Source organism: Pan troglodytes, chromosome 14, assembly GCF_028858775.2.
Source record: "Pan troglodytes isolate AG18354 chromosome 14, NHGRI_mPanTro3-v2.0_pri, whole genome shotgun sequence".
In the NCBI taxonomy this organism is placed as follows: Eukaryota; Metazoa; Chordata; class Mammalia; order Primates; family Hominidae; genus Pan; species Pan troglodytes.
The window spans coordinates 27,825,283-27,852,978 of record NC_072412.2 but is presented as its reverse complement, the minus strand read 5'-3'; the positions used below and the strand labels follow the sequence as shown (position 1 = coordinate 27,852,978).

General features: G+C 39.8%; 1 protein-coding gene across 1 annotated transcript; it reads right to left on the bottom strand.

The window, feature by feature from the left end:
• Window positions 1-5,317: 5,317 nt before the first annotated feature.
• Window positions 5,318-24,327, bottom strand: POMP (proteasome maturation protein). The gene is given in 6 exon segments (NM_001251996.1): window positions 5,318-5,421; window positions 11,016-11,109; window positions 14,878-14,979; window positions 18,881-18,941; window positions 20,949-21,046; window positions 24,269-24,327. Coding segments are annotated over 6 exon segments (426 nt in total). The 5' UTR covers window positions 24,272-24,327; the 3' UTR covers window positions 5,318-5,353.
• Between the last annotated feature and the right edge of the window lie 3,369 nt (window positions 24,328-27,696).

Here is a 27,696-nt window from a genome sequence, read left to right as displayed (position 1 = left end):
GGCTGGAGTGCAGTGGCGCAATCTAGGCTCACTGCAACCTCTGCCTCCCTCTGCTGTTTTGCTTCCTGGTTTCTTTCTTAGCCTGCTCCAGGTTCAAACAATTCTCCAGCCTCGGCCTCACAAGTAGCTGGGATTACAGTGCGCCACCATGCCCAGCTAATTTTGTATTTTTAGTAAAGACAGAGTTTCACCATGTTGGTCAGGCTGGTCTTGAACTCCCCATCTGCCTGCCTCGACCTCCCAAAGTGCTGGGATTACAGGCGTGAGCCACCGTGCCCAGCCTCTCTTAAATTTTCATACCCTAGTGCCTACTTCAAAGCTACCACACAGAATGGAGCAAGAACCACCACCCCCGATCTCACTCTTGACTTGCTCATGCTGTGATGGGCAGAACATTGGTAGTGTTAGGGTCAGCAGTTGTTCCCCTTATGGCCAACATGGTATTTCTTTGGCCATAATATCTATGATTATGATAACAAAAATATCTCAAATTATATTCGATACTCTGAAATAACAATGAAAAATGCTAAAATTAAATTTAACATTTTGACATGAGTCATTTTCAAATTGAAGTCCTGCTCAATAAAATGGTTAGGTTTAGGCCATCAAAAGGGTACTGTGTAGAAATAGACTCTAAAGCATTTAAGAAGAATCCATGAGTGCATAAGGACACTTGAGGAGAGGAATAGAAATGTGGGGAAACTCTGCTTTACAACTTGTCAGCCAAAACAAGTAGAAAAAGAATGTCACGATTTTGTAGCCCTCTTTTGACCCCCATGACCATGTTATAAATGATTTGGGCAAAGATTTTCCATGGATACTAAAACCTCAGTGAAAAGTTCTTGGGGAACAGGATATACACAAGGTCTCAAATTATTGCTTCACAGACTACTTATTGATTACAAAAAGAAAACTGTACTTTTACAGTAAAGATCTCTGATAGCCATCACCCATTAACCAGGTGATCAAACTTGGCATCACCAGCAAGCGGGACACCCTGACATTGTATGACCCCTGATGAGCTGCAGTAAGAAGCAGACATCGCCACCGCTGTGGATGTCCTGCCAAAAATGTTTCTCCTGAATTTACTCACGAGGAAATAAGACAATATATTAGAGACATGAAGGTTATATGGGTGCTTTTGTTATTATTCTTCTAGATTTTCTCTAATTTTGAAATTTTAAAAATACAAAAGTATTGAGTTAAAATCAATTCATCTCTCCAAAAGTGTGGCAAAAGTCAAAGCAGAATTCTACCTGATCCTCCACTGACCCAAAGCCATATCCTCCGTGACCTCTATTTTGTCACAGTGCTGAACAATATAACTTTTTCCTGTCTCCATTAAGCCAAGACACTGAAAAGCAGCAAAAAGCAAAGAACAGCTGACAAAACAGGTCTACTGGCTCCAGAAGTAACTTCCAAATCTGGAAGCAAACCCTAAACTTTCAAAACTTAATTTTTCATCTTTAAAGTTTTTAAAGTCGGCTGGGCACGGTGGCTCACACCTGTAATCCCAGCACTTTGGAAGGCAGAGGCGGGTGCATCATGAGGTTAGGAGTTAGAGACCAGCCTAACCAACATGGTGAAACCCCGTCTCTACTAAAAATACAAAAATTAGCCGGGCGTGGTGGCAGGCCCCTGTAATCCCAGCTGCTCAGGAGGCTGAGGCAGGAGAATCGCTTGAACCCGGGAGGCGGAGGTTGAGTGAGCCGAGATCACGCCACTGCACTCCAGCCTGGGCGACAGAGCGAGACTCTGTCTCAAAAAAAAAAAAAAAAAAAAAAAAAGTTTTTAAAGTCCATTACACTTTTTCAACCTGAAAAAACAAAACAAACAAAGACAGCCACTTGGGAGGCTGAGGCAGGAGAATCGCTTGAACCTGGGAGGCGGAGGTTGCAGTGAGCCAAGATTGTGCCACTGCACTCCAGCTTGGGCGACAGAGTGAAACTCTGTCTCAAAAAACAACAAACAAAAACAAAAACTAGTAGTATATTCTCATTCTTTAGGAATATTTAAAGATCTATAACATATTAAGTATAGGTTCTTAATGAAGCATTTCTTGTATATGAAGGAAATTGAATTTCAATTTTGAAGTCATGAGGAAAGTAAGTCCAACAAAGTGTCACAGCATTTTTTATTTTGTTTTATTGAAATAGCAGGTCAAAATTTGGTTAAATTTGACTCTGGCCACACTTCTGAAGAGATGAGTTGATTTTAACTTATATTTAACTTATATTTCATGTGTTTGAATAAACACATTTATCCAACTGTAGAATCCAATGAAAGAATTATATTTCACATAGTTCTTCCATTTTTCAAAGCACTTGTTCAGATCGTTTTTCTCATTCTTGAATGTCTGCATTCAAAGAAATAACAAACTGGGGGCATGGTGGCGTACACCTGTAGTCCCAGCCACTCAGGAAGGTAAGGCAGGAGGATCACTTGAGCCCAGGAGTTCGAGGCTTTGGTGAGCTATAATCATGCCTGTGAATACCCACTGCACTCCAGCCTGGGAAACATAGCAAGACCTCATCTCTAAAAAATAAAATAAACAAAGGAATAACAAAATGTAGAAGAGCACTGAGATGTATTCCCTGTCCTCCAGAAAAAGGGATAACACCCACGGTAAAGGGCAAAATTAAGAAAAAGTAATAAGCCTGTTATTTACATTCTGTAGAGTGAGAAGTTGTGTTTAGTGCAAGAGCCATCCTGTGGTGTGCGTGTTCAATTATACACCAATTCCCCAACACTTCCAGATGGCAATAGCCACCAACTCCTTTGTTCTCATATATATTAAAAGGCTTAATATAAAATTAGATTGTGCCATTAGGTATGCTTTTTAGTATTAATAAATTTTAATCAAGGACTGTGATATCATGACTAGAAGCTTGGAATCTACAGCCCCATTCAACCAACCTCATCGTCTAGAAAGGGGAGAGGGATTGGAGAGTAAGATCATAATTGATCATACCTACAAGATGAGGCTTCTATCAAAACCCCTGAACTTTCAGGTTGGTAAACACGTGGAGGTGTCCGGAGGGTGGTGTGCCAGGAGAGGGCATAGAAGCTCCTAGCACCTTCCCCCTTACCTTGCCCTATGCATCACTTCCATCTGGCTGTTCATCTGTAGCCCTTGCAATATCTTTTATAACAAATAGATAAATGTAAGTAAAGTGTTCCCCTGAGTTCTATGAGCTGCCCTAGCAAATTATGAAACCCAAGGAGAGGGAAAGTGGGAACCCCAATTTGCAACCAGTCGGTCAGAAGCACAGGTCACAACCTGGGAATTGCAACTGGCAATTGTCACTAACACAAAGGCAGAGCAAGCAAAGAAAGGGAATAAAGCATATAAAAGGTTCTCAACGTGGAGAGCTTTCAAAAAATATACTTCCTGGGATCCATTTCAGACTAGTCCTACTGGAATTTATGAGATTAAAATACTGACACTAAAATTTCTTCAAGATTCCCAGCTGATTCCTATAAGTCCAGGGGTGAGGGCCACTGGTATAAACACAAAGGTTAAAAGAGGAGAGAGGAGGCAAAAAGACCATCAGAAAGTGTTATTTGTGATTCCAAGTTCTATATTAAATCCTCAGATTTTCCATTTAAACTACACTCTTAAACATAGTACCCTCTACTGGTCAGGAAGGGTTATCTATTATTCCTAGCTTTAAGGTACAGAAGAAATCTCCAGCTTCCTTAATTAAAGAGAATATATGTAGAAGCAATTAGTGAATCTTTATTATTTCTACATTTTCTTATTATTTAAGTGTAAAGTGGGCTGGAGAACACTGTATTAGCAAAGACGATTCTAAACTTAATCTCAATAGGTAAGAGCAAGATATCTATTTTAAAAATGTGTAACGGGCCAGGTGCAGTGGCTCATGCCTGTAATCCCAGCACTTTGGGGAGGCCAAGGCAGGAGGATTACTAGAGGCCAGGAGTTCAAGACCAGTCTGGGCAATATATAGTGAGACTCCATCTCTATAACAAAATTAAAAATTAGCCAGGTGTGGAGATGCACCCCTGTACTCCCAGCTACTTGGGAGGCTGAGGTAGGAGGATTGCTTGAGCCTGGGAAGTCTCAGCTGCAATGAACCATGATCTCGCCACTGTACTCCAGCCTGGGCAACAGTGAGACCTTGCCTCAAAAAAAATTTTTTAAGTGTACTTGACTTTTCTCAAGGTTTGTCAACTTTAGCAACTACTGACATTTTGAACCAAATGATCTTGGTTGCAGAGTGCAAACTGTATGTAGATGGTTTTAGAATGTTCGTAAGTTTTTTAAAGACATAGAATGCTGCTGTACAAATATAAATTGTGAGTTTTAAATTCATTTCCCTTTAGTGTCTTCAACTAGTTACAAGACCATAAATTGATGCTGATGTTCCGTGCATTTTAGGATCTTTAGCTGTATTCCTGGCTTCTACCCACTAGATGCCAGTAGCAGCCCAACCGCAAAGTTGTAACTCCAAAAAGTCTCTAGACATTGCCAAATGTTTCAAATCAGTAATTTATCTAATCAAAGATGTTCCTAAGAAACTGATAATCAAAATATACTTTTAATTGTAAAAGATGACCCGTTCACTAATGTTCTAAAAATGTAAATTTTTATATACCAACTTCATAAAGAATACCTTACAGTATCTTGTAATATATAAATTAAGAACAAGAAAAAATGAGTTTTACTTTTCTTTAACAGTGTTGCTTGGCAATATATTAATTACATATTAAGTCTATGAAGTAAAAGTTTAACCTACATCTACTGGTTGCTTTAATTTTTCACTTAAAGACCAGACCAAAATCAAAACCTTGGAACTTCTACTTTTCAACCTGAAAGAATCAAAGAATAACTATAATCCTAAAATAGCACTGACACAGTAAATATTATTCTTATGAGTGTTAATGGACGATACTGATATATCTCATATTGTAATCAATTTGAGAGTTGCCACGGAAATCAATTAAAAATGTTTATTCTGAAAGATGCTACTATAAAGTTTATAGACTCAAATGCTTATAATGCTTAATCAAAACTAAATTTACAAAAAACCTAGAAACAGGTTGAATTGAAACCTGTAGATCATTTTATAATATTCATGAGCAACAACTTTTTTAAAGACAAAGGCTACTGTTTTAATATAAATTAAGAGCTTTAACATGAACTCCCTTTAGTGCTTTTAATTGTCACATGGCTGTAAACCAAAGACCCCTCCAAATTTTAAATGATCACTGATACTACTTGAGCAGAAATTCTCAGGTGTCAGTACTTTTAATGTTGTGTACATCAAATTACAGTACAAAGATGACTATAAACAAGATGCAGCCCTCGGTTTCCATGAACAGCACACTATTACAGTAAACCAAGTTTATATTCCACCATCAAGTGTGGCTCCCCCATGACTTCGCTTTGTGATGGATCTGAAAGCAAACAAAAACAAACATTTTAAAAGACTCTCAAAAAAGAGATACATTCAATGATTCTGCTTACATAAGAATCCAGAAGAGTCAAAACTAACCTAAAGTTATAGAAAACAAACCAGTGATTGCCTGGGGCTGGGGTGGGGTGACTGACTGAAAAGGGACCAAGGGAACTTTGTGAGGCAATGAAAACATTCTACTCCTCTATTTAGGAGACCAGGCTCCATGTTAATTAAAACGCACAGAACTGTACACTTAAAAATAGGTGTACTTTATTGTATGTCAATAATATCTCAAAATAGTGGATTTAAAAAGAAAAAAGAGATTGACAAAAGTTTTTTTTTTCGAAGTTCTTAAGTTTTCTAGTGGCTTCCCACATGATGGGAAACAATCTCTTAATTCACAAAAATGTTTTATCTGTATTGTCTTCTGACCTGTTGTATACACACAAACGTAAGAATTCTTAAGAAAGAAAACCTTTAAAAATCATCACTTGTGTTTACAGATGAGTCAGACAAAAGCCTTATTTTAACTGTGATTATACACCTAAAAGAACTTTTAAAATTAATACCAAGCGTAAGCTTCCTACAGACTGAGACTTTTTCTTTGTCCTCTACTCAACATAGGACTAGAAACAGAATAAAAACCTAATGAACTAAATCGTAAAATCACTTTGTAAAAATGAATAACCCTGCACATAATAATGGTGGCTACCAAGAGGAACAGTTCAGTACAATGTGGATGTTTCCTCACTGGACCTCCTAAGAGACTGGAGATTAATAAACTGCTGTGTATATAAAAGGCACTCAAAACCTCAACTTAAAAAAAAAAAAGGCAATACTTTTGACTACATAGAAAGACACGTAGAACAGTCTGGAAGGACAGACTAAACCAAACTAAAACAGCCGGTAATTAGGGAACGAGAAAAATGGGATTGAGGGTCACTACAGCAAATGTGAGTTTCAATGGTAATATTTCAAATTTTTGCACAAAGAATATACTCATTTATGTAACTAAACTTTCCTCCACATCCTGCTTTTTAAAGCTTTAATAAAATGCATTTATTAAATAAATCACTTGCACCAAAAGACAGCATATCATGTAAGCAAGGCACTGGTGGAGACGGGTTTTGCATCTGTTGTACCACAAGCTCGCCATGAGACTCTGAGTGAGGACTGAGCCTCTGTGAGCTTCCATTTACTCATCCTCCAGTTAGGGGATTAGAGTACATGAAAGTCCCCTTCCAGCATTAAGAAAAAGTCTATTTTTGATTCTACTAGTGTTCTTATACGTCCTTCTTAATCTTGTAAAATGTACAGAATTAACTTGCCTAAGTACTTCACTGATAAGCAGGCAAAAAAGTCATCATCTCCAATACTGTCACAGTCTTTACACAGTATTTAGATTAACAAGCTACTCTCTGATTATAGACTTAACACTGTGTTTTGTGTCAAAGGTGATAAGAATGTGATCAACATGACCCTTAACTATGGATCAAGCCCCCTATCAGGTACTGGGAACACAACAGTTAACAAGAAAAAAATCTCCAGCTCTCCTGACACGTATATTTAAGTTGGACAAATAATAAATAAGAAAAATATCAGGTAAGTGTTATGTAAAGAATTAATATAAGGCAGGGTGACAGAGCGGGGATTACTTTAGATTAGGTAGTTGATATGGTTTGGATGTTTGTCCCCTCCAAATCTCATGTTGGAAATGTGATTCCCGGCCAGGCGCGGTGGCCCACGCTTGTAATCCCAGCACTTTGGAAGGCCGAGGTGGGCAGATCACGAGGTCAGGAGATCGAGACCATCCTGGCTAACACGGTGAAACCCTAGCTCTAGTAAAAATACAAAAAATTAGCTGGGCGTGGTGGTGGGCGCCTGTAGTCCCAGCTACTCAGGAGGCTGAGGCAGGAGAATCGCTTGAATCCGGGAGGCAGAGCTTGCAGTGAGCAGAGATCGTGCCACTGCACTCCAGCCTGGGTGACAGAGAGAAAAAAAAAAAAAAAAAAGCCATGTGATTCCCAGTGTTGAAGGTGGGCCCTGTAGGGAGGTAACCGGATCACAGAGTTGAATACTTCATGAATGGTTTAGCACCACCCCCCTGGATAAGTGAGTTCTTGTTCTGAGTTCACACAAGTTCTGGTTGTTTAAAGCTGTGTGGCAGCCCCCTCTCACTCTCTTGCTCCCTCTCGCCATATAATCCACTGGCCCCCCTTTGTCTTCTGCCACGATTGTAAGCTTCCTGAGGCCCTTACCAGAAGCAGATACCAGCACTATGCTTCCTGTACAGCCTGAGGAACCATAAGCCAAAATAAATTTTCTTTATAAATTACCCAGCTTCAGGTATTTCTTTATAGCAATGCAAGAATAGACTAACAGTAGTTAACGGAGGACTCTCTGAGTAATATTTAGGTTGGGATCTGAAAAATGAGGGTAAACTATTTGAGGCAGAAAGGAACAGCTAATTCAGGTCCCTAAGGTGAAGCCCTAAGTTATCCGTATATTATGCAATAACAGTTCCCACAAGAAAAAAACTACCCCAAATACAGTGGTCTCACTGTGATAAAAATCATCTACCTGGCCAGGTGTGATGGCTCACGCCTGTAATCCCAGCACTTTGGGAGGCTGAGGCAGGCAGACTACTGGAGGTCAGGAATTTGAGACCAGCTTGGCCAAGATGGTGAAACCCTGACTCTACTAAAATACAAAATTAGGCAGGTGTGGTCGTGGGCACCTGTAATCCCAGCTACCTGGGAGGCTGAGGCAGGAGAATCGCTTGAACCCAGGAGGTGGAGGTTACAGTAAGCCGAGATCGCGCCACTGCACTCCAGCCTGGGTGACAGAGCGAGACTCTTGTCTCCCAAAAAAAAAAAAAAAAACCATCTACCTAAACAGGTGATTTTTCCTAACAGCTACCTTAGAGAGACACAAGGAATGAATTTTAAAAGATGCCCACAAGATAGCAAGTGGCTTATTTTTTATTTTTTGAGATAGGGTTTCACTCTGTCGCCCAGGCTGGAGTACACTGGTGTGATCCCTGCTCACTGTGGCCTCAAATTCCTGGGCTCAAGTGATCCTCCTGCCTCAGCCTCCTGAGTACCTGGGACTACAGCTGCACACCACTATGCCCAATTAATTTTTAAAAAAAAATTTGTAGAGACAGGGTCTCATCTTACCCAGGCTGGTCTCAAACTCCTTGGCTAAACTGATCCTCCCACCTCTGCCTCCCAGAGTGCTGGGATTATGGATGTGAGCCACCACATCCGGCCAGCTAGTGACCTTTTTAAACATATAATTCCATCACATTACATCCTTACTTAAAACTGCTCAATGGCCTTTTTTTGCATTCTGAAGAAATTCTAAACTTCTTTTCATGGTCTGTAGGCCCTGGTTCATCTGTTCCTTGCTGAGCTTTTTGATCTCAACCTTATTCTACTCTCTACTTTGCTCAAAACATGCCAGCCATATGGGCCTTCTTAAAGTGCTCTTATGTATGCTGGGAGACAGTTCTCTATTGGTCTCTCCATTCTGCAAGCTGGGAGCAGAGACACTAAACTGCCTTTGTTCTAGGGTATCTTTCCAAAGCTGTTTCAGCCTCATAAGACAAAGCAGCACGGGACAGGCAGGTTTACTGCCAGTTATAAAGCTGAGGTGGCCTGAACATGGAGTTCCTCTCCTCTAACGTAACACACTCAATGTATAAGGCTTCACCTTACCCTCTTCTTAGCTGCCCCATAGGAAGTGGGGCTAAGGGAACCAAAAGAAATGCTGATACTCTGGCTACGCTATTGCTATGAATAAGAAACTGTCCTTTAGGAGTCTCTTGTCTTCTGCCACCATCCATGAATTCATGGCAGGCTAACAAGTTAGCTTCAAAGTAGAGTAAGATCTCAAACTGTTCAGAGTTCTTCAGCTGTTCTCAGGTTACATGATCTCTTCTGTCTGAAATACTCTCCCTCTACTTCTAGGTCAATGATTTCACGCTTCTTTCAGAAATTCACTTCTGTGTTGTATTCCCAGAGGTATGTGCCCTCCCAGCCCAAAAACATCCTTTTTATTCCTAGAATTATCAAATTGTATATTTGTGTTTATGTGTTTATCTCCCCCATTTGAAAGCACAGATATTTGTTTTGTTCACAGCTGTATATTCAGAGCCTAGCCCAGTGCCTGACACAGAATATTTGACTGACTAGATAAATGCTCCTAAGTCCCTCTCCCTTTCTTTAAACAGAATTACAGAAGCAGATTTTTAAATGAATGCTTTTGTAACTAAAGACCTGAACTATCACCTTAGTAGTTTTAAATAAGGTCTAAGTTCAATGTAAAAGCTTAAGAATCCCAGCTTTTCCTGTATCCAAAATGCTCCCTCAGGGAAGATTCTCAAAGGAGGCTCACTAGACTTCTGTTATGTCCACAGCATTTCCTTACCGGACATCAGCAGCCAAGCAAAACTAATAAAACTTAATCCTGTTGGAAATTTTTGTTTCTCCTGCACTGCTGGGGCATAATGAGCAGAGGCAGCATTGGACAGGATTGTATTTGTTTATCTTCCTCAGGACCAGAAAAAATAGAGGATGCTGCATATATTGTTCTTACTTAAATTCATTTACAATTATTCAGGGAATTTTATTAAAAATAACAGATTCGGCCGGGTGCAGTGGCTCACACCTGCAATCCCAGCACTTTGGGAGGCCGAGGCGGGCAGATCACAAGGTCAGGAGTTCGAGACCAGCCTGGCCAACATGGTAAAACCCCGTCTCTACTAAAAATACAAAAATTAGCCGGGTGTGGTGATGGGCGCCTGTAATCCCAGCTACTTGGGAGGCTGAGGCAGGAGAATTGCTTGAACTCGGGAGGCGGAGGTTGCAGTGAGCCGAGATTGCGCCACTGCACTCCAGCCCGGGTAACAGCACAAGACTCCATCTTGAAAAAAAAAAAAAAAAAAGACAGATTCCTCTTTCCTATTTATCACCTGTAGAAGTACAAAAATTACTTTTTGGGGGAGCTACTTTTTAAAGAAAGATTTATCTTCCAGTTGTTTAAAATGCTAGTCATAAAAACCCCAAAATCAAACTAAACAAACAAAAACAACACCAGTCACATCCCAACAATGTGAATTCTGAAATAATTATCATTGTTTAAGTCACCCTAGGAATATCAGACTGACATATTACACTTGAAGCTCAGGACATGAAGTGAATAACCACCATTACTAGACTGAAATGACTATATACTCTTAGAATTTCATAAATAATTTTCACTTTTTTTCTTTTTATATTTTTAGTAGAGACAGGGTTTCACCATGTTGGCCAGGCTGGTCTCAAACACCTGACCTTAGGTGATCTGCCCATCCCGGCCTCCCAAAGTGCTGGGATTACACGTGAGCCACCGCACCCAGCCAATCTTCACTTTTAAAAACAGTTAAAGAACAGTTACTACCATTAAATTTTATCTTAAAGCAATGAATAAACAAAAGTGAAACCAATCAGCTGTAAGTTCCATGAGGACAAGAATTTTGCCTATTCTTTTTGCAGCTGTTTGCCTTTTAAATTACAAGGGCTCCATAAAAAGGTGCTGAATGACACTTACCATTAAGAATATCCTCAAATCCAATAGTCTCATCATTACCCCTCAAAACATCCAGTGAAAGATTTGAGCTTGAAAGAAATGGAAGACGCTGAACCTTTGGGGAAAAGTATGAAGGGACAAGATTAGAAAAAACTCAGGGGAAAATGACAGAATATATAGTCTAATTTCATGTTCTTTATTCTTTGTTTGAAAATTCGCAAAACCAAATACAAGATCAATTTAACAAGTGGAAAAAAACACTAGTTCATATTTTAGACACAAACTAAGTTGTAAAGACACTGAAATTATACTTTTCATTAACAATAATCCTACCTGGTGTGCATGTATTTTGAGGCTTTGCTTCTGCTCAGGAAAACTACGGCATATACCATGTGATGAAATGCAAAATCCCAGAGCTTAACATCACGCCTCATTCCTGATACATGTAGGATGATCAAATTCCTGAAGAAAGTCCAACTCAATAGGTTGCTTAGGCTGGTCTCAAACTCCTGGGCTCTAGTGATCCTCCCACTAAAACTGGGATTACAGGTCCATGTCACCAAGCCCAGCTAATGCAGATAATTTTAGATATTCCCAGAGACTACCAAAATAGGTGGTCTTTGACTAAATGATAGCAGTATTTTAAAGATAATCACACCATTAGAATCTAAGAGGGCAGTTTCTCACATTCCCCCCACCCCCAACAAAATGTATCCAGACTAAATATATTATTTTCAATTACTAATGTTCTATAGAGATTATTTAAAATCTTTATAGTGTGGAAAAATTTCTCTAGATTGTCAAACCTAAAAAAAAAAAAGGAAGTGGGAGGAAGAGGAAGAAACAAAAATAGGAACCTGTAAATTAAACCAGACAGCAAGGGGTCTGGTAGTTAGATCAGAGTACAGTCCTAAGAATGCATCAAAAGCAGGGAGGAGCAGGCAGCTGTTATACATCTTGACAACCCAAAACTGCAAAAGTATAGAGATAAGAAAAAAAAAAAAAGAGAGAGAATTCTGGGCAAAGATATTTGGATCAAATAGTATTAAAAACTTAAATCCAGAATTTGAGCAATCTGTAGTTGAAATCTGAGTAAAAGGAAAATAAAAAGGGAAGTTAACAATTTTGTGCCAAACATGTGATTTCATTTAATCTTCAGAATAATCCTATGCTACTCTTACTGTTCTCCTTATTTCACATTAAATTTAAAAATCTGAGGTTCAGAAAGTTCTCCAGCTTACTCAAGTTCTTAAGACTAGTAGATGGCTAAGCCAAGATTCAACCCTAGGTTACTCAAAACCATGTTTTTTAAGAGCTTTATCCTTGGAAAACAAGTAGCTTCCAGAATGACTTAGCCAAATACAATTGATAGTATTAGTAGAATTTATCTTATTATTATTTTTTTTGGAGATGGAGTTTTGCTCTTGTCGCCCAGGCTGGAGTGCAATGGTGTGATTTTGGCTCACTGTAACCTCTGTCTCCTGGGTTCAAGCAATTCTCTTGCCTCAGCCTCCCGAGTAGCTGGGATTACAGGCACGTGCCACCAGGCCTGGCTAATTTTTGTATTTTTAGTAGAGACGGGGTTTCACCATGTTGGCCAGGCTAGTCTCAAACTCCTGACCTCAGGTGATCCATCTGCCTCGGCCTCCCAAAGTGCTGGGATTACAGTCATGAGCCACCCCCCTTGGCCAATAGAAATTTATTGAAAAAGACAATTTAGCTAGGTCAGAGAAAGGAATCTGCACCAGTAGGAGAAATGTGTGCAAACGCCTAACAGTGAAAGAACCTAATGAATTAGGAAACTGCAAGTAGTTTAAGAGGATAAGAAGTGTGGTGGGAAGTAAGGAGCCAATTCATGGACAGAGCCACACTAAGTGTTGGGTTTTATTTTTATTTTGAGGGTAAAGTGAGGGGAATGACATAATCAAATCTGTGTTGTTACAAAGATTATTCTGATTGGAGTCTTAACAAGGATTGGAGGGGCAGCAGGGATGAATGTTGCAGTAATCCAGATAAAGTCTGACAGGGGCAAGGACCAACATAGTAGCAAAGGTGGGGAGAGCAAGTAATAAACTGAATGATTTGGGGGAGCAGGGGAAGAGGTTAGGATGGGTGCTAGGTGACATAACCAAGGCTAATTATCCAATTTCTGCCTTAGGCAGAAACCTATTCATACGGGATAAGGAGTATGTGGGGGATTATGGGATTATGAGTTATTCTGTACTTGTCCATGTAAAACTGGAGGTGCCTGTGGGACTTCCAATTGGGCTTTCCAATTGGAAAAACCTATAGGTTTATAGCTCATGAGAATTGTAACTTGGGGGTCATCAACATATTTTATTTTTTGAGACGGAGTCTCATTCTGTCACCTAGGCTGGAGTGTAGTGGCACAATCCTGCAACCTCCGACTCCCAGGCTCAAATGATCCTCCCACCTCAGCCTCCTGAGTAGCTGGGACTATAGGTGTGCACCACCACGGCTGGCACATTTGTTGCATTTTTTTTTTGTAGAGATGGGGTTTTGCCATGTTGCCCAGGCTGGTCTTGAACACCTGAGCTTGAGCGATCCACCCACCTTGGCCTCCCAAAGTGCTGGGATTACAGGTGTGAGGCACCACGCCCAGTTGGAATCATCAACATATAATTGATAACTAAAGCAACAAGTAGGAAATAGGGTCAGGAAAGGACTAGAGATGGGGCACTAACAAAACTGGCGTTTTAGGAAACAGGCAAAACAAATGGAACCTACACAGAGACACCTGAGAACAAGGATTCAGAAAGGAGGACATCAGGTAAGTGTGGTGTTCTAAAAGCCAAGGAGGTGGGATGATAGCTTGAGGCCAGGAGTTTAGGACCAGCCTAGGCAACATAGCAAGAGCCCGTTTCTACAAATAATTTTTAAAACTAGCCAGGCGAGGTAGCATGTGACTGTAGTCCCTGCTACTCAGGAGAGTGAGGCAAGAGGATTGCTTGAGCCCAGGAGTTTGAGGATGCAGTGAGCTATGATCACACCACTGCACTCCAGCCTGGATGACAGAATGAGACCCTGTATCAAAAAAATAAATACAAAGTAAAAACATAAAAGCCAAGGGAAAAAGGAAGAAGCCATTATTAGTGTCAAATACTACAGGGAGATGAAGTAAAGTGAAGGTAAAAATGTCCACATTGTTCAGGAGCAGTTTCATTGGTGTCATGGGAGACAGAAACAGTGGGTTAAATAAATAGGAGGGAAAGGAGTATAGAAAGCAAATGTAGACAACTTTTCAAGAAGCAAAAGCACACTCAATGAGAGACAAGTTACTATAAAGGAATTTGAAATTGATACAATTTTTTTTTGTTTTAAAAGACAACAGCGGTTCAAATGCTACTGCTGAGACAGAGCAAGCAGAGAGAGGTTAAAGATATCAGCTTGAGAAGGCATCATTGATAAAGGGATTTTCCTGAAGTAATGTTAACAGGATAGAATCCAAAGCACAGGTAGGAGGGCGGTTCTTACATAATTAGAAGGACATTTTCCAAGTACTTATTCCTTAGCAACAGGTATATTCAACTATATACAAATTGTATACTTGACACCTCCACTTGGATATTCTTAGAGGGATCTCAAATTCAATGTAATACATAAAACAAAACAAAACAAAACAAAACCCAGAAAAACATGAAAGCAGATGCAGGTAAGTTTTCAGACACTGAGCCTGTAATTTGAAGTTTTCCATTTAATGACTTTTTTCCCCCTATGAAGTAGAAATCAAGGTCATACCCTAAAAAGGGGGAGGGAAGTAGAATAGGTTGTAAGGTAGATAAGGTATAAATAGCTGTTATGAAAACAGAAGAGTCCTCATGAATGACATCGACACATATGCAACAGAGATCCATCAACTCACCTGCTGCACTGCCTTGAATTCCATCTGTAATTTTAGTGGAGCAAATAGACCCTGAATGTTTCTCAGTGTGGAAAAATTCATTTTATCTTGGTTGAGCTGGAACTACAAAAGACAATGTAATTTTAAATATTACACTCAATACTCTGCTTTCAAAACAGTTAGCAGTGGCATATATATAACACAATAGTTAGATGAAGAATTTTAATATCCATACCTGTAATAAAAACTAAGTATTTTTACTAATTTTTTCTGATAAATTTTAGACCACATATGTCTATATTTCATTTAGCATGCAGGTGTACTTTTACCAGAGTAAAATTACTACCAAAATTCCAAATTTATAAAAGTAAAGGAATGTGTCTCCTATTCAAAAGTAGATTTACAAGACATAATCATATTTTAGCGCTTTTGATTAAAAGTACTGCAAAACTAGCAAAGGTGTAATTTGAGATCCAGAAAATGTCACATCCACTGACAAAAATAGTTAATTTCTAAGTATGAAGGCATATATTTAAAAGGATTCAGCAAAAGAAATAATCCGACCACTAAATCATCCTGTTAATTAAACTATGTTTAAACTCCACTTATTTTTGGTACTTGCCTCAGGGGAAAAACAAACATCTCTCAAAAGTTTATTCAATTTGTATTGGGTACTAATCAGCAATTTTTCCTGGATCATACTTTCACTAAGTACTGATATTACATTTAGGGAACTTTGGCCATAACTTAATGTATTTCAGGCAAAATGAATCGACTTGACTCATGGATTCTAAAACAGTTTCCAAAAATGGCCCCTAAGGATAGTGAATGTAACATGCAAACAGACTGTTACAAAGATTTGTCTGAGCTAAGGTGATTATGATGAGGTAAAGTCATTTCTTGTCATTTTTTATTACACGCTACTCTCTTGATAACACTGTCTTCTAATAGTAATCAAAAAGGTCATTTTGATCAAAACCTATTGAGAGATTAGCACCTACTTGGGATATGACTATGAAGTTTGAAAGTAAGGTGACTAATCAAATGCTTTTTAATTACTTTAGCTTTACACAGCAAATTTTGACAGATGGTCCTTAGGGAAAACCTGCAGTATTTTATTATGGGTACATGATCTGAAGTTCTAAGTGAAGGGTTTGCTTTAAATATTGGCTTATCCTCATGATAATACAATTTTATTTTAAGAGACGGGTCTTGCTATGTGGCTGGAGTGCAGTGGCTATTCACAGGCACGATTATAGAGCACTACACCCTCGAATTACCAGGCTCAAGCAATCCCCCGCCTCAGCCTCCCACGCCGCTGGGACTACAGGCACACCCCACCACACCCAGCAGTAAATGTAATTTGATGTATAAAAATTCAATTTATGTAAATTTTGATGAATACAGCCATCTCGTAATGTGATATTAATACTGTAATTATCAATCAACATGTAAGTTAGCAACCGTGTGCAAAATTAGGCTCTGTGGCAACACACAACAAAACTGAACAGCCTACCCTGGAGATTATAATCCAGTTTGGAAGACATTATGTATGTATCTCAACCCTCCGCACTACTGCTTTCTTGGGCCAGATAATTCTTCACTGTGGCAGGCTGTCCTGTGTACTGTAGGATGTTTGGCAGCATCCCTGGCCTCTACCCCATAGATGCCAATATTACATCCCCCCACCCACCGCACCACTTGTGACAACCTAAAATGTCCTCAGACTTTGCCAACTGTTCCCTTGTAGGGGGCAGGAGGATGATCCTCCCCTAGCTGAGAACCACTGGTACAAATGATGATGGCCATCTTCCATCACTATCACCACTGAAGCTCCCAATCATGCAGAGCTACTAGAGGCCAGCAATATGCCAAGGATGGGCTATTACTAACTCCAGATGAGAAGACTAAGGCTTAAAGAAAATTAAGCAATATGCCCCAAGTTTACTTAGCAAAGTGGGGTGCCCACATAGTTCAACTACACAATCCATGCTGAAGGATTTATAATAGACAGTAAGAGTCACATAAAGAGTGAGACTGCCATTAGCTGGCTAAATGATTAAAGAAGAAGAGATGCAGTAGATGTAAGTCTCAAAAAGATCTCTGAAGTTTTTAGATTCTTCACAGTTCCAGCCAGTCTCACTCAGATTTGTCAGTTTCTCTTAATATGTATTGCTTAGAACTAAACCAATATTCCAAATCTAATAGCCAGACTAATACACAGGAAAATAATATAATCTCCCTTGATTTGAGCCCCATCTTATTAACAAAGCCCAAGACTGCATTAACCTTTCTTTTTAGTAACTAACGTAATCTGCTGGCTTATAGTGAGTATACAGTCAATTAAAATAGTCAAGTTTTACAGAGCAAGTCACTTTACCCTGCCCAAAGGTGCAGAATTCATTTTTTGAATCCAAACGCAGAACTTCACACTCACCTCTATAAATGTTTTCCTTAAATTTTGGTCTAGACTTTGGTCTATTTTATCACCATGATATAGTTCAATTATTCAACAGAATGAACTATCCTTCTCAATCTTTTTTCCAAAAAACCTAATATACATTCTTTCTTTGGTTGCCCACAAGTCCTTGAAAAATACTTATCCTTCCTATGTGTCCACCTGACTACCTAAGATGTAGACAGAGGCCAAAAAGCCCTATCAAAATATTCCCTCCAAATTGACTATTCCCTAATCACCGTTCTCTGGGTACAGTTACCAACCTCATATACTTTACCCTACACTACTTTCACTTGGTTAATAATCCACCATATAATCCTCAATCTTATCCCTTGTCAGATAATTTGATCCCTTGACTGACCCATTTGGCAACTGAGTAAAAGAGTGAACTAAAATTAATTTGCTGAGTTCATTCAGATGCTGATGATCACTGCTTACTCTATTAAATGCTCACAGCTCACTCAATAGTCCACTTAAGAAACGGTTTCAGGGATCAGTGTTACCACAGACAATCTTATTTTTTAGTTAGATCCTTTATACAAAAGTGGAATATGTATCCATCTACAACCAATTTTCATTTCTCCCATTAGTTCTCAAAGATGATCAACTGTGCTTTTATAATCATACTCACATACTTATAAGTGTACTCTGGGCTGTCAACTTCTGCACCTGAAACCTGAATTCACTTAAATCGATGAGGAATTTTTTTATTTTTCTCATCTAATTTGAACTTCAATTTCATAATTACATTATTTATTCTACTCTTTCTTATAGGCAGACCTATCCTCTTACTAGAAAGCGAAACAAACAAACAACAAAAACAAAATACAGATCAGTTTTCTGTTACCTAACAACTGCATCATCTTCCCCAACTAGTCAGAAACCTTTTTCTTCTTCCTCTAAATGTTTATTTAAGAATCCTTTCAGTTGTGTTTTGGACATGTATACATGCTATCCTCTCTTTAGGAATAAACTTTCTGGTCTAAAACTGTTCAAAGGTCCCTCCTCTTCTATAAAGCCTTCCAAAAAAGCCCTAAGCACAGGTGGCTGTCACATCCTTGGTCTTCTCTAGCACTTTACGAAGCCTTCTCCTACCCACTGCTTGTCTTCCTCATTAAATTTTAAGTTATTTAAGGATGGGGATTATGTCATATTCATCGAAGTACCTACTGTGCCTAGTGGCTGTGTCCTACAGTAACTCGGAGATGCAGGACTTAAGAAAGAGGTCAAAACTAGAGATATGAACTTGGAAGCCAACAGCAAAAATGGCAGGAAAAATATAAAAGCAACAGCATTATCGAAAGAGAAAATTCCTGTGAGAGGAATGGAGAAGTGGATCACCCTTTGGAGACATACATTAAAAAGGCAGGGAAGGACGCATAGAAAGGGAGCTTTAGAGGAGCAGTGTAATTTTTAAGTCTATCCTACAAGGGGTTTGAAAATAGCGCCTCACATTCTTCATGGGCAAATCCTCAGTACCAAAATTGTTTTAATAAAATGAAACCAATATTAGTAAAAGTATTTATCTATTAGAAGATAAAAATAAGGACACAATAATATACTTACATTTTTTTCTGATAATTCAAGGGGATGACTAGGCAAAAGTTCATTTTTCACACAAGAAAAACTGAAAGGACATAAAAAAAAAAAAAACAACATTTAGAGGAGATTAAATATCACTCAATACCCAGAGCTCAAAACCATATCTATAAAGGGATGGCATGAGAGAGTTTTTTGGGGTGACAAAACTGTTCTGTATCTTGATTGTGGTGACAGTCATAGGAATTGATACATGTGCTAAAAATTCATAGACCTACACACCAAAAGGAAAAAAAAAGGTATATATAATAATGTAAGAATGTATCCATTATAGACATTGGTGGTCAAGACTTCAATCACTAGGGAAAACTTGCCAAAATCTGGTGCTACATCTAGAAGAAATTTAATGAATGTATGTTTATTGCTATTACTCTGATGAGGTACTTCTTGCACTATATAAACTATCTAAGCCTATTCCCTTCAGGTCTAACACATTCAATATTTAATATATCTTTAATAAACATGTTGAACAATAGGTTTAACATTTACTGAACACCTACTATGTATAAAGTATGTTAGGTAAGGCACAACTAGAACCAGGCCACTGGTCTTTACCACTCTGGCTATATAAAGATGACTACCATATTATCCAAACTAGGATTTTAAAGCTAATAAAAACCTTAGAAACCCTGCAACAATTGTTTATTGAATATTGTCTTTTTACATTATCCAGGAAGTGGGTTTTGAAAATGGTCCTGCCCCAGTCCAATCAGGAAGAAGAAGGAACATTTCATGTGGGGGGAAAAAATCTTCAGACCTTAGTTACTGCCTAGCCAATCAACTTGATTATAAATATCAAATTATATCTCCAATTTCACAGGCTATATGCTGCATTTTTTTACTAAAAAATTGAAAGTCTGTAATGAGGGATTATATTTGTACTCAGACACCAGCATTAGAATGCCATTCTATTATAATAAGAGTAAATTACGGCCAGATGCAGTGGCTCACACCTGTAATCCCAGCACTCTGGGAGGCCGAGGTGGACGGATCACTGGAGGTCAGGAGTTCAAGGCCAGCCTGACCAACATAGAGAAACCCCGTCTCTACTAAAAATACAAAATTAGCCGGGCATGGTGGCACACGCCTGTAATCCCAGCTACTCAAGAGGCTGAGGCAGGAGAATCACTTGAACCCGGGAGGTGGAGGCTGCGATAAGGGGAGATCGCGCCATTGCACTCCAGCCTGGGCAACAAGAGGAAAATGCCATCTCAAAAAATAAATAAATAAACAAAAAATAAGAGTAAATACTTTAAAATTAGATGTAAAATTCAAAAATTCAAAACACAAAATGTTTATAGGGGGAAAGGTTGTTATCCTTATTTTATTAAGCAGAAAAGTGACCTGCAAAGAGTATGGTCTAGTACCAGAAACTGAGACCTAAACATACAGAAACAAAAAGGAAATCACAAACATGGCGTTAACTGCATGCTAAAGCTAGAAAAGAAAAAAAATGGTAGCCAATACATACTGAGTGCTTCTAATGTCAGGTACTATTTAAAATATTTTTCAGGTAGTAACTCATTTCTTCCTCAAAAGAAGATACAGACTATTATTAGGCCTATTCTATCCATAAGGACACTGAGACATTAATTATGTGATTTGTCCAAAGGCACACATCTAGTAAATAGCAGAGCCACGATCCAAACCCAGGCCGACTGAATCCAGAGTTTAATCTCTCAACTGCTATGTTCTAGTGCCTCCCAAAGAAAAGCGAATTACTCTAATAGTTAAGACAAGAAGGCAAATGGCTAAGTTATCAGTAGCAAAAAAATAAATAAAAAGAATCCTACCAAATCATGCTAATGGGCACCACTGCCTAGGAGGACGCTCTAATTGGGAACCTACTACTTTGATGAGACACCTCTTCCACTACAGAAAATATCTAAGGCTCTTCCCCTCTGCACCCCATGTAAGGTATATTACTTGCCATCTGCCAACTAAATACACACGTATAGCCTATCAAAATACTTAAAGAATATTGTGAAAATTCACAGAAACATAACAAAATCAAAGTCATAACTCCCCCATATACCCTTTCCGAAGAAGATCATGACTTTCAAAAGGTCCACTTGCTGAAAGTTCAGTAACTGGAATACTGTCCTTTAGCTCAGATCCAAGTCCTCTGGCATTCTACAACACAAATAAAAAACATTATTAAATAGAAAAAAAATTTAAACACACACCCAGACAGCTGTGTCAAAAATATTAAGTAGGAGACAGAAAAATAAGAGCCCCTCAAAAAGTCCAGACTAGACAAATTACAGCAAGCCTTAAACATTATGATATGATAGAGACACACATGGTACAATGAAAATACCAAATTTAAAAGTGGGAAGGATTCCTGAGGTGATCTCTGAATGCTGTCAGTTTGAAAGGCATTCCAGGGAAAAATAACATGAATAAAGGCAAGAAAATATAAATGAACAAGCTTCAGGTAGTTTGAGATAACTGGCTAAATATGTTTCCAGTAAGGCAGAAGTAAAGGCTGATGAAATACAAAAGTGAAACATTTTACGTGCAAAGAAATGTGGGTTTTATTCCAAAACTGAAAGCCTCTGAAAGGTTATGGCATGATTGAATTTGTTTCCCCTGGAAAAACCGCTCCCTTAGGTTAGAGTGTATAACACAGAATAAAAAAGTTGAAGACAGCATCCTCGGGAATACTATTCCCTGAGGACAAGGAAAAACAACACAGAAATGGGATTAACAGACAGGATGGATAAAGAAAAGTAGAGAAGCTGGGAAAAAAAGGGAATTTCAGAAAGTGTTTGGTTTCTATATGAAGATAGCACTACCTATAAAAACTATGTGTATCTAATCAGGATAGTGTAAAACAAAGTAAAAAAGACAGTGCATTTGGTATTGGTGTATGATTACCCTACGCTACTGTGAAATGCGCAATCACCAGATACTTATTAGCCATCTACTATGTGTCAGGTACTCTGCTAGATACTGAAGATACATGTCTACCTCCCGGGGCTTCAGCTTATGAAAATATATTAAACAAGCAAAGAAAACATGGTGTTACAACAGGCAAAGCATGAGATGCTAACTTTATTTATTTATTTATTTACTTTTTCAGATAGGGTCTTGCTCTGTCATCCAGGCTGGAATGCAGTCGAGCAATCACGGCTAACTGCAGCCTAGACTTCCCAGGTTCAAGCGATCCTCCTGCCTCAGCCTTTCAAGTAGCTGGGACTACACGCGTGCAACATCACGCCTGGCTAATTTTTTTATTTTTTGTGGAGATAAGGTCTCAACTATGCTGGCCAGGCTAGTCTCAAACTCCTGTGCTCAAGCGATCTTCCTGCCTCAGCACCCCTCAAAGTGCTGGAATTACAGGTGTCAGCCAGCATGCATGGCCCAAGACGCTAACTTTAAATCACTTGTTGCTCAAGTCCAATATCCCTGTGATTCTGCAGAAAAATGTAAAACAGCTACAGGTAGTTTTAGTATCAAATTTTATATTATTCTAGAAGAAAATATTCTGAGAAGTCAGCTTTTTAACTGATTTCTTAATTCGTTTGTATATTTGATTTAGTCAGGTATTTTATCCTTTCCAGGGTTTCTTCACTACACCACTCTAGCCCAGCCTATCACACATGGATAACTTCAACAGCATTCTACTGGGTCTTGCTGCCTTTAGACTCACCCATTTTCCAGTTCTGTATATCAAGGTTTTCCTCAAGCATGAAACCTCCTCCAACAAAACTGCTATAAAATCTTTGTTGGTTCATCGATGTCTGAAGCACAAAGTTCAGACTCCTTAGCCTGGACCTAAAGAACCTGCGTAATAGGTTCCAACTCCCCTACATACAAGAAGTCATGGTGGACGAGGAAAAGAATCTGAACTCTAGTGTGGACTGTCACTAACCTACTTTGTGACTGCCAGCAAAGCACCAACCTCTCTGGCCTTGTTTACTCATCTGCACCAAGGAGCTGAACTCCTACCAGGACTACAAATGCTCCTTGACTTATGATGGGGTTACTTCCTAATAAATCCATCTTAAATTGAAAATGTCAAAAGTCAAAAACACATTTAACACACCTAACCTACTAAACATCAGGCCTTAGCCTAGCCTACCTTAAATGTGCTCAGAACACTTACACTAGCCTACAGTTGGCCAAAATCATCTAATACAAAGCCTACTTTATTAAAAAGTACTGGGTATCTCATGTAATTTATTGAATACTGTACTGAAAGTGAAAAACAGAATGGCTGTATTGGTACTCAAATATGGCCTCTACTGACTGTGTATGGATTTCACACCATCATAAAGTCAGAAGATTGTTGAACCACCAGAGGTTGGGGACCTTCAGCAGAGATGTGTGATTGTTACTTTCCAAATGTATCTTCTATTACTTCCCTATATGAACATTCTCCTCCTTCTGGACTGCTTTATTGTAAAGTAACAAGGTTTCAACGCACAAAGAAAAGGTGAATTCTGACTTCTGGATTCTGTTATTGTCATTTTCCCCAATTTCCTTCTGTAAAATATCAGGATTAGTACTTGCTGTTTCTAATAAAGGAAGGAGCCGAGAAAGGCAAATCTACGAAAACCTAACTACTAGTTATATTTGAGAGTGCCTAAAAAACTTTTTAACGATTAGCAGTATTTACCAATAGAAACTTTCTAGATTTGGATGGATGGCCTACCAGCAGTACCGATATCAGAGTCTGTGGCAATGGTGACTCAGTGTTCTTCTCAAATACCACAACTTCCAAGTTAAAAGAAAGAGAAAGTGGTGGGGATGAGAAGGAGGGAGGAGATGTACTAACAATACTGGCAAACAGGGAATAGCAACTGTCTGATATTTTCCCCTCTAACATCTAGCACACTACAAGCTCTCAAAAAAGTTTGTAGAGCAAAGCTGCGTTACACAAATGCGACCTATAGTTGTGGGTTGTTTACCAGGCAGTTACAAGGGCGGGGGCTGGGGAAGATGAGGAGTCTGAGAGCTCCGGGCTCCCAGAGGTTACCCCTCAAGGAAAGGGTTGCCAGCGCCACCCCACAGAACGTTGCACTTTCACGGCTGCCTTTTCCACTTCTGCGCCAAGTAAGGGGAGGAGGTCTGGGCCTGCTGGGGTCTAAGGGCTGGAAGAGCGCAAACCGAGCTAAGAGGAGCAGGATGAAGCCGAAGCGCTGCTAGTGGGACTAGTGCCGGGCCCCGGCGACAGCCACGACCCACCCAAACCCCGTGACTCGACAGATTATGGCGCCTGAGGCCGGCCTCAGCCCCACGCTGCCGCCGCCGCCGCCACCGGGGACGGGTTGGGAGGCTACTGCCTGTTTCTGCCGAGCCACGGTCCCGAGCCCGCGTGGAACTCCGGCCGCCCGGGTACCCACTCACCATCTTCCGCAGCTCTGCGAACAGCCTCTCTGCCCCGTTACCGTCAGTCGACCCCGCCGCTCACTTCCGTTTCCGAGGGCTGGCCCCCACATCCGCCGGAAGTGCGTCCGTCCTGGCGAGGAAGGAAGGAGGGCGCGGGACGCCGGAGGGAGCTGCGCGGGGCCGAGGCTCCCACGCTTGCAATCCCAAGGGACCCAGGGCCAAGGGCGCAGTAAGGGTGTGGGCTGGGAGGAGGGAGGGGTCGGGACGAGACGTGCCTGAGGGGAGGGAAGACACGGACTCCGGTTTATTAATAAACATCTATGGTTTGTACGGCATTTTAAGATGTGCAGTGTGCTTTTGTAGGTACATCGCATTATTTAACACAAAATCTCTCTGAGGTAGCTATTACATTTCACAGAAGGGTAAACGAGGCGTAGGTGATTTGAGTGATTTGCTTGAGATCGTTCGGCTAATAAAGCAAAATTGGGACACAAGGCTTTTGTCATTTTTAAAAAACATAATATCGAAGGCCTGGTATGTTCCGAACCCTGTGCTGAGGCTAGGAATACAGAAAAGGACCAGACCGCTGCGGCCTCTGGGCTAGAGGAGCAGGGGTACTCCGGAGGCTAGAGGGGAGAGAGGCTCTGGACGATAGTGACTACAAATTAAGTAAATGTGATCATGACCGACATATGTTGGGCTCTTTGAACTGCGTTATCAACACAGTTCTAAGTGCTTACATCCTTCATCTCTTTTAATCTTTTCAGTAACCTTACGAGTACAATTTACAGGTGAAGAAACCGAGACATGAAGGGCTTAAATAAATATGCCTAAGGACATATTTATGAGTCTAGAATCCATGCTCGTTACACTATTCTGTATTGTTCAAATGTAATGTAATAAAACGGCCTTATAGTCTGCTGCCACAGGATGGAGACATCTTAGGGAATCTTTGGACTGACAGCTAAAGGATAAGAGCGAACTAGTTTGGGGTAGTAGGATATTTAAAACAACATTACGTGCAGATCTGCTTGTGCAAAAACGGAACTGGAAAGAAGGCCTAAGTCTGGCTAAAGTTCAGAAAGTAAAGTGGAGAGTACTGTGAGATGAGGTTGTAAGTAGATGGAGGCAAGTGGTTTTTGTTGTTGTTTTTGTTTGTTTGTTTTAAATAATGAGAGGGTTTAGCTATGTTGCCCAGGCCTGCGTTGAACTCCTGGGCTCAAGCGATTCTCCTGCTGCAGCCGGCTGAGTAATTGGAACTACAGGCGTGCATCATGGGACCTAGCTACAGGTTTTTTATGCAGCCTTTGTAGGCAAGATTAAGGATGAGGCTTTGTCTTTAAAAAGCCATCGAAGGATTTGAGAGAGGAAAATGATAAGGCCATATATGTTATGTATATCCACTGCCATGGTCATACAACTTTGAAGTTCCAGATGTTATGTGTTCTGCCATGCTGTCCTTTAGGTGTCTTCTGGTCCTTCACAATAGCCATGTTTAATCCTGAGATTTGAGTTGGAGTGTTTCGTTTGCATCTTTTTTTCTTTCCGTCAATTCCACCTGAGAAATTGTAAAACTGCGAATCTTTTCTTAAAAATCATTTTAACATTTGCTGATTGCTTACAGTTCAATGAATATGTATTGAACATTTGCATGGTACTAGATTCTGGAGCTATAAAGAAGAAAAGGGCAATTCCCTGTACCTGAGATGCTTATATATTTTCCTGGGGAAATAGACATGCAAACAGATATTTAAAATGCAGCATGGGCCGGGTGCAGTGGCTCACACCTGTAATCCTAGCACTTTGGGAGCCGGAGGCAGGCAGATCACTTGAGGTCAGTAGTTCGACACCAGCCTGGCCAACATGGCAAAAGCCCATCTCTACTAAAGATACAAAAAAAAAAAATTAGCCAGACATCATGGTGCATGCTTGTAGTCCCAGCTATTCAGGAGACTGAGGCACGAGAGTCGCTTGAACCCGAGAGGTAGAGGTTGCAGTGAACAGAGATCACGCCACTGCACTCCAGCCTAGGTGACACAGCAAGACTCCATCTCAAATAATAATAATAAAATAATAAAATGCAGTGTGATAAATGCTTGATAGAGAAAGGGGCTAAACCAGAAAGTTGTTGGGAGCAGGAGAAAACAGCATTCACGGAAGAGGAACGTGTAAAGGCAAGAGATTTGTGAAAAGTCGTGTTGTTATCTGAGTAATGGAAAACATTTCTCTGTGGCTGGAGCTCTGGGTGAGCAGGTGAAGCAAAATGAGATGAGGTTGGAGGGACAGGTTGGGGCCAAAACAAAGGGCCTTCTATGGTATGCTGAGGTTTAGGGCTTTTTCTTATAGACAACAGGAGATAATGGAGGTCTTTTCACAAACATTTGGAATTAAAAAAAAAAAATTCTGGTGGCAGCATGAAGGACAGACTAAGATTGGGAGAAAGTAGGAACCAGGATACCATTTAAGCCACTAATGGTACGCTAAGGTAGTGTCACATACTGGAAAGGCTTTGAAAGGAAGGAAAAAATAGGAGTGAACCTAAGAAATACCAGAATTCAAAAGACAGCCAGAAGAAGGGGAGCCTGCTTTAAAGGCTATGCCATCTTCGAATCAAAAGGGCAAGAAAGTATTGAGAGGTTAGAAAGTAGTTCAAAAGTAGCTAAAAAGGGATCATAAAGCCCTGAAAATAGGCTTTTGGTGACCAGTGTGAAGAGTTGTTTTAGTGGCTCAGCAAGGAGAAAATTCCCTTTATTTTGAGTCTTACACCCAAGTTTATATCCTATTTTAAATGGTTTGTTACAGTATTAACTAATACTGGGTACTTTTTAGTATGCTAAATAATTAAGTAAATTAGATTTGATGCTGGAATGATTTAATTATATTTACTTAAGCTTTATGTTAAATAGCTTAGAGGATAGAACATTAGTAATGATACCTAACATTTGTTACATGTCAGGCCAGGGTTTAGTTCTTTGCATATATTGTTTCAATTAATCCTGTGAGGTAGATACTATCATTATGCACATTTCACAGAAAATGCCGGGGCATCGTATGAGAACAAGCACCCTATTTTGTTTTACTTTTTGTAGTCGTCTTTGACTTTACTCTTAAGTCAGTCTGGTGACATAGCTAGGTAAACTGAGGACAAATTCAGCTTCATTCACATCTGGCAAGAACCCTCCTCCCTCCTCCTAGCTCTTTCCCCATTTGTTACCTCATCTGTCTCCTGTTTGGGTACTATTCTTGTACTTCAACTTGTCAGCTGAATTTGGGTCTTCTGACCTAAATTTTAGTGCTCTCTAACGATCTAAAATTACACTTACTTTGCTCTTTTCTGTTATTTGCCTAAGCTTGGCCCTGGGCACCCAAACCCTATTACCCAGCCTGCTTGGTTAGCCCCCTCTTAAAAGCTGCTTTGTCTCCACAGCATAGTGCCTTGCATACTT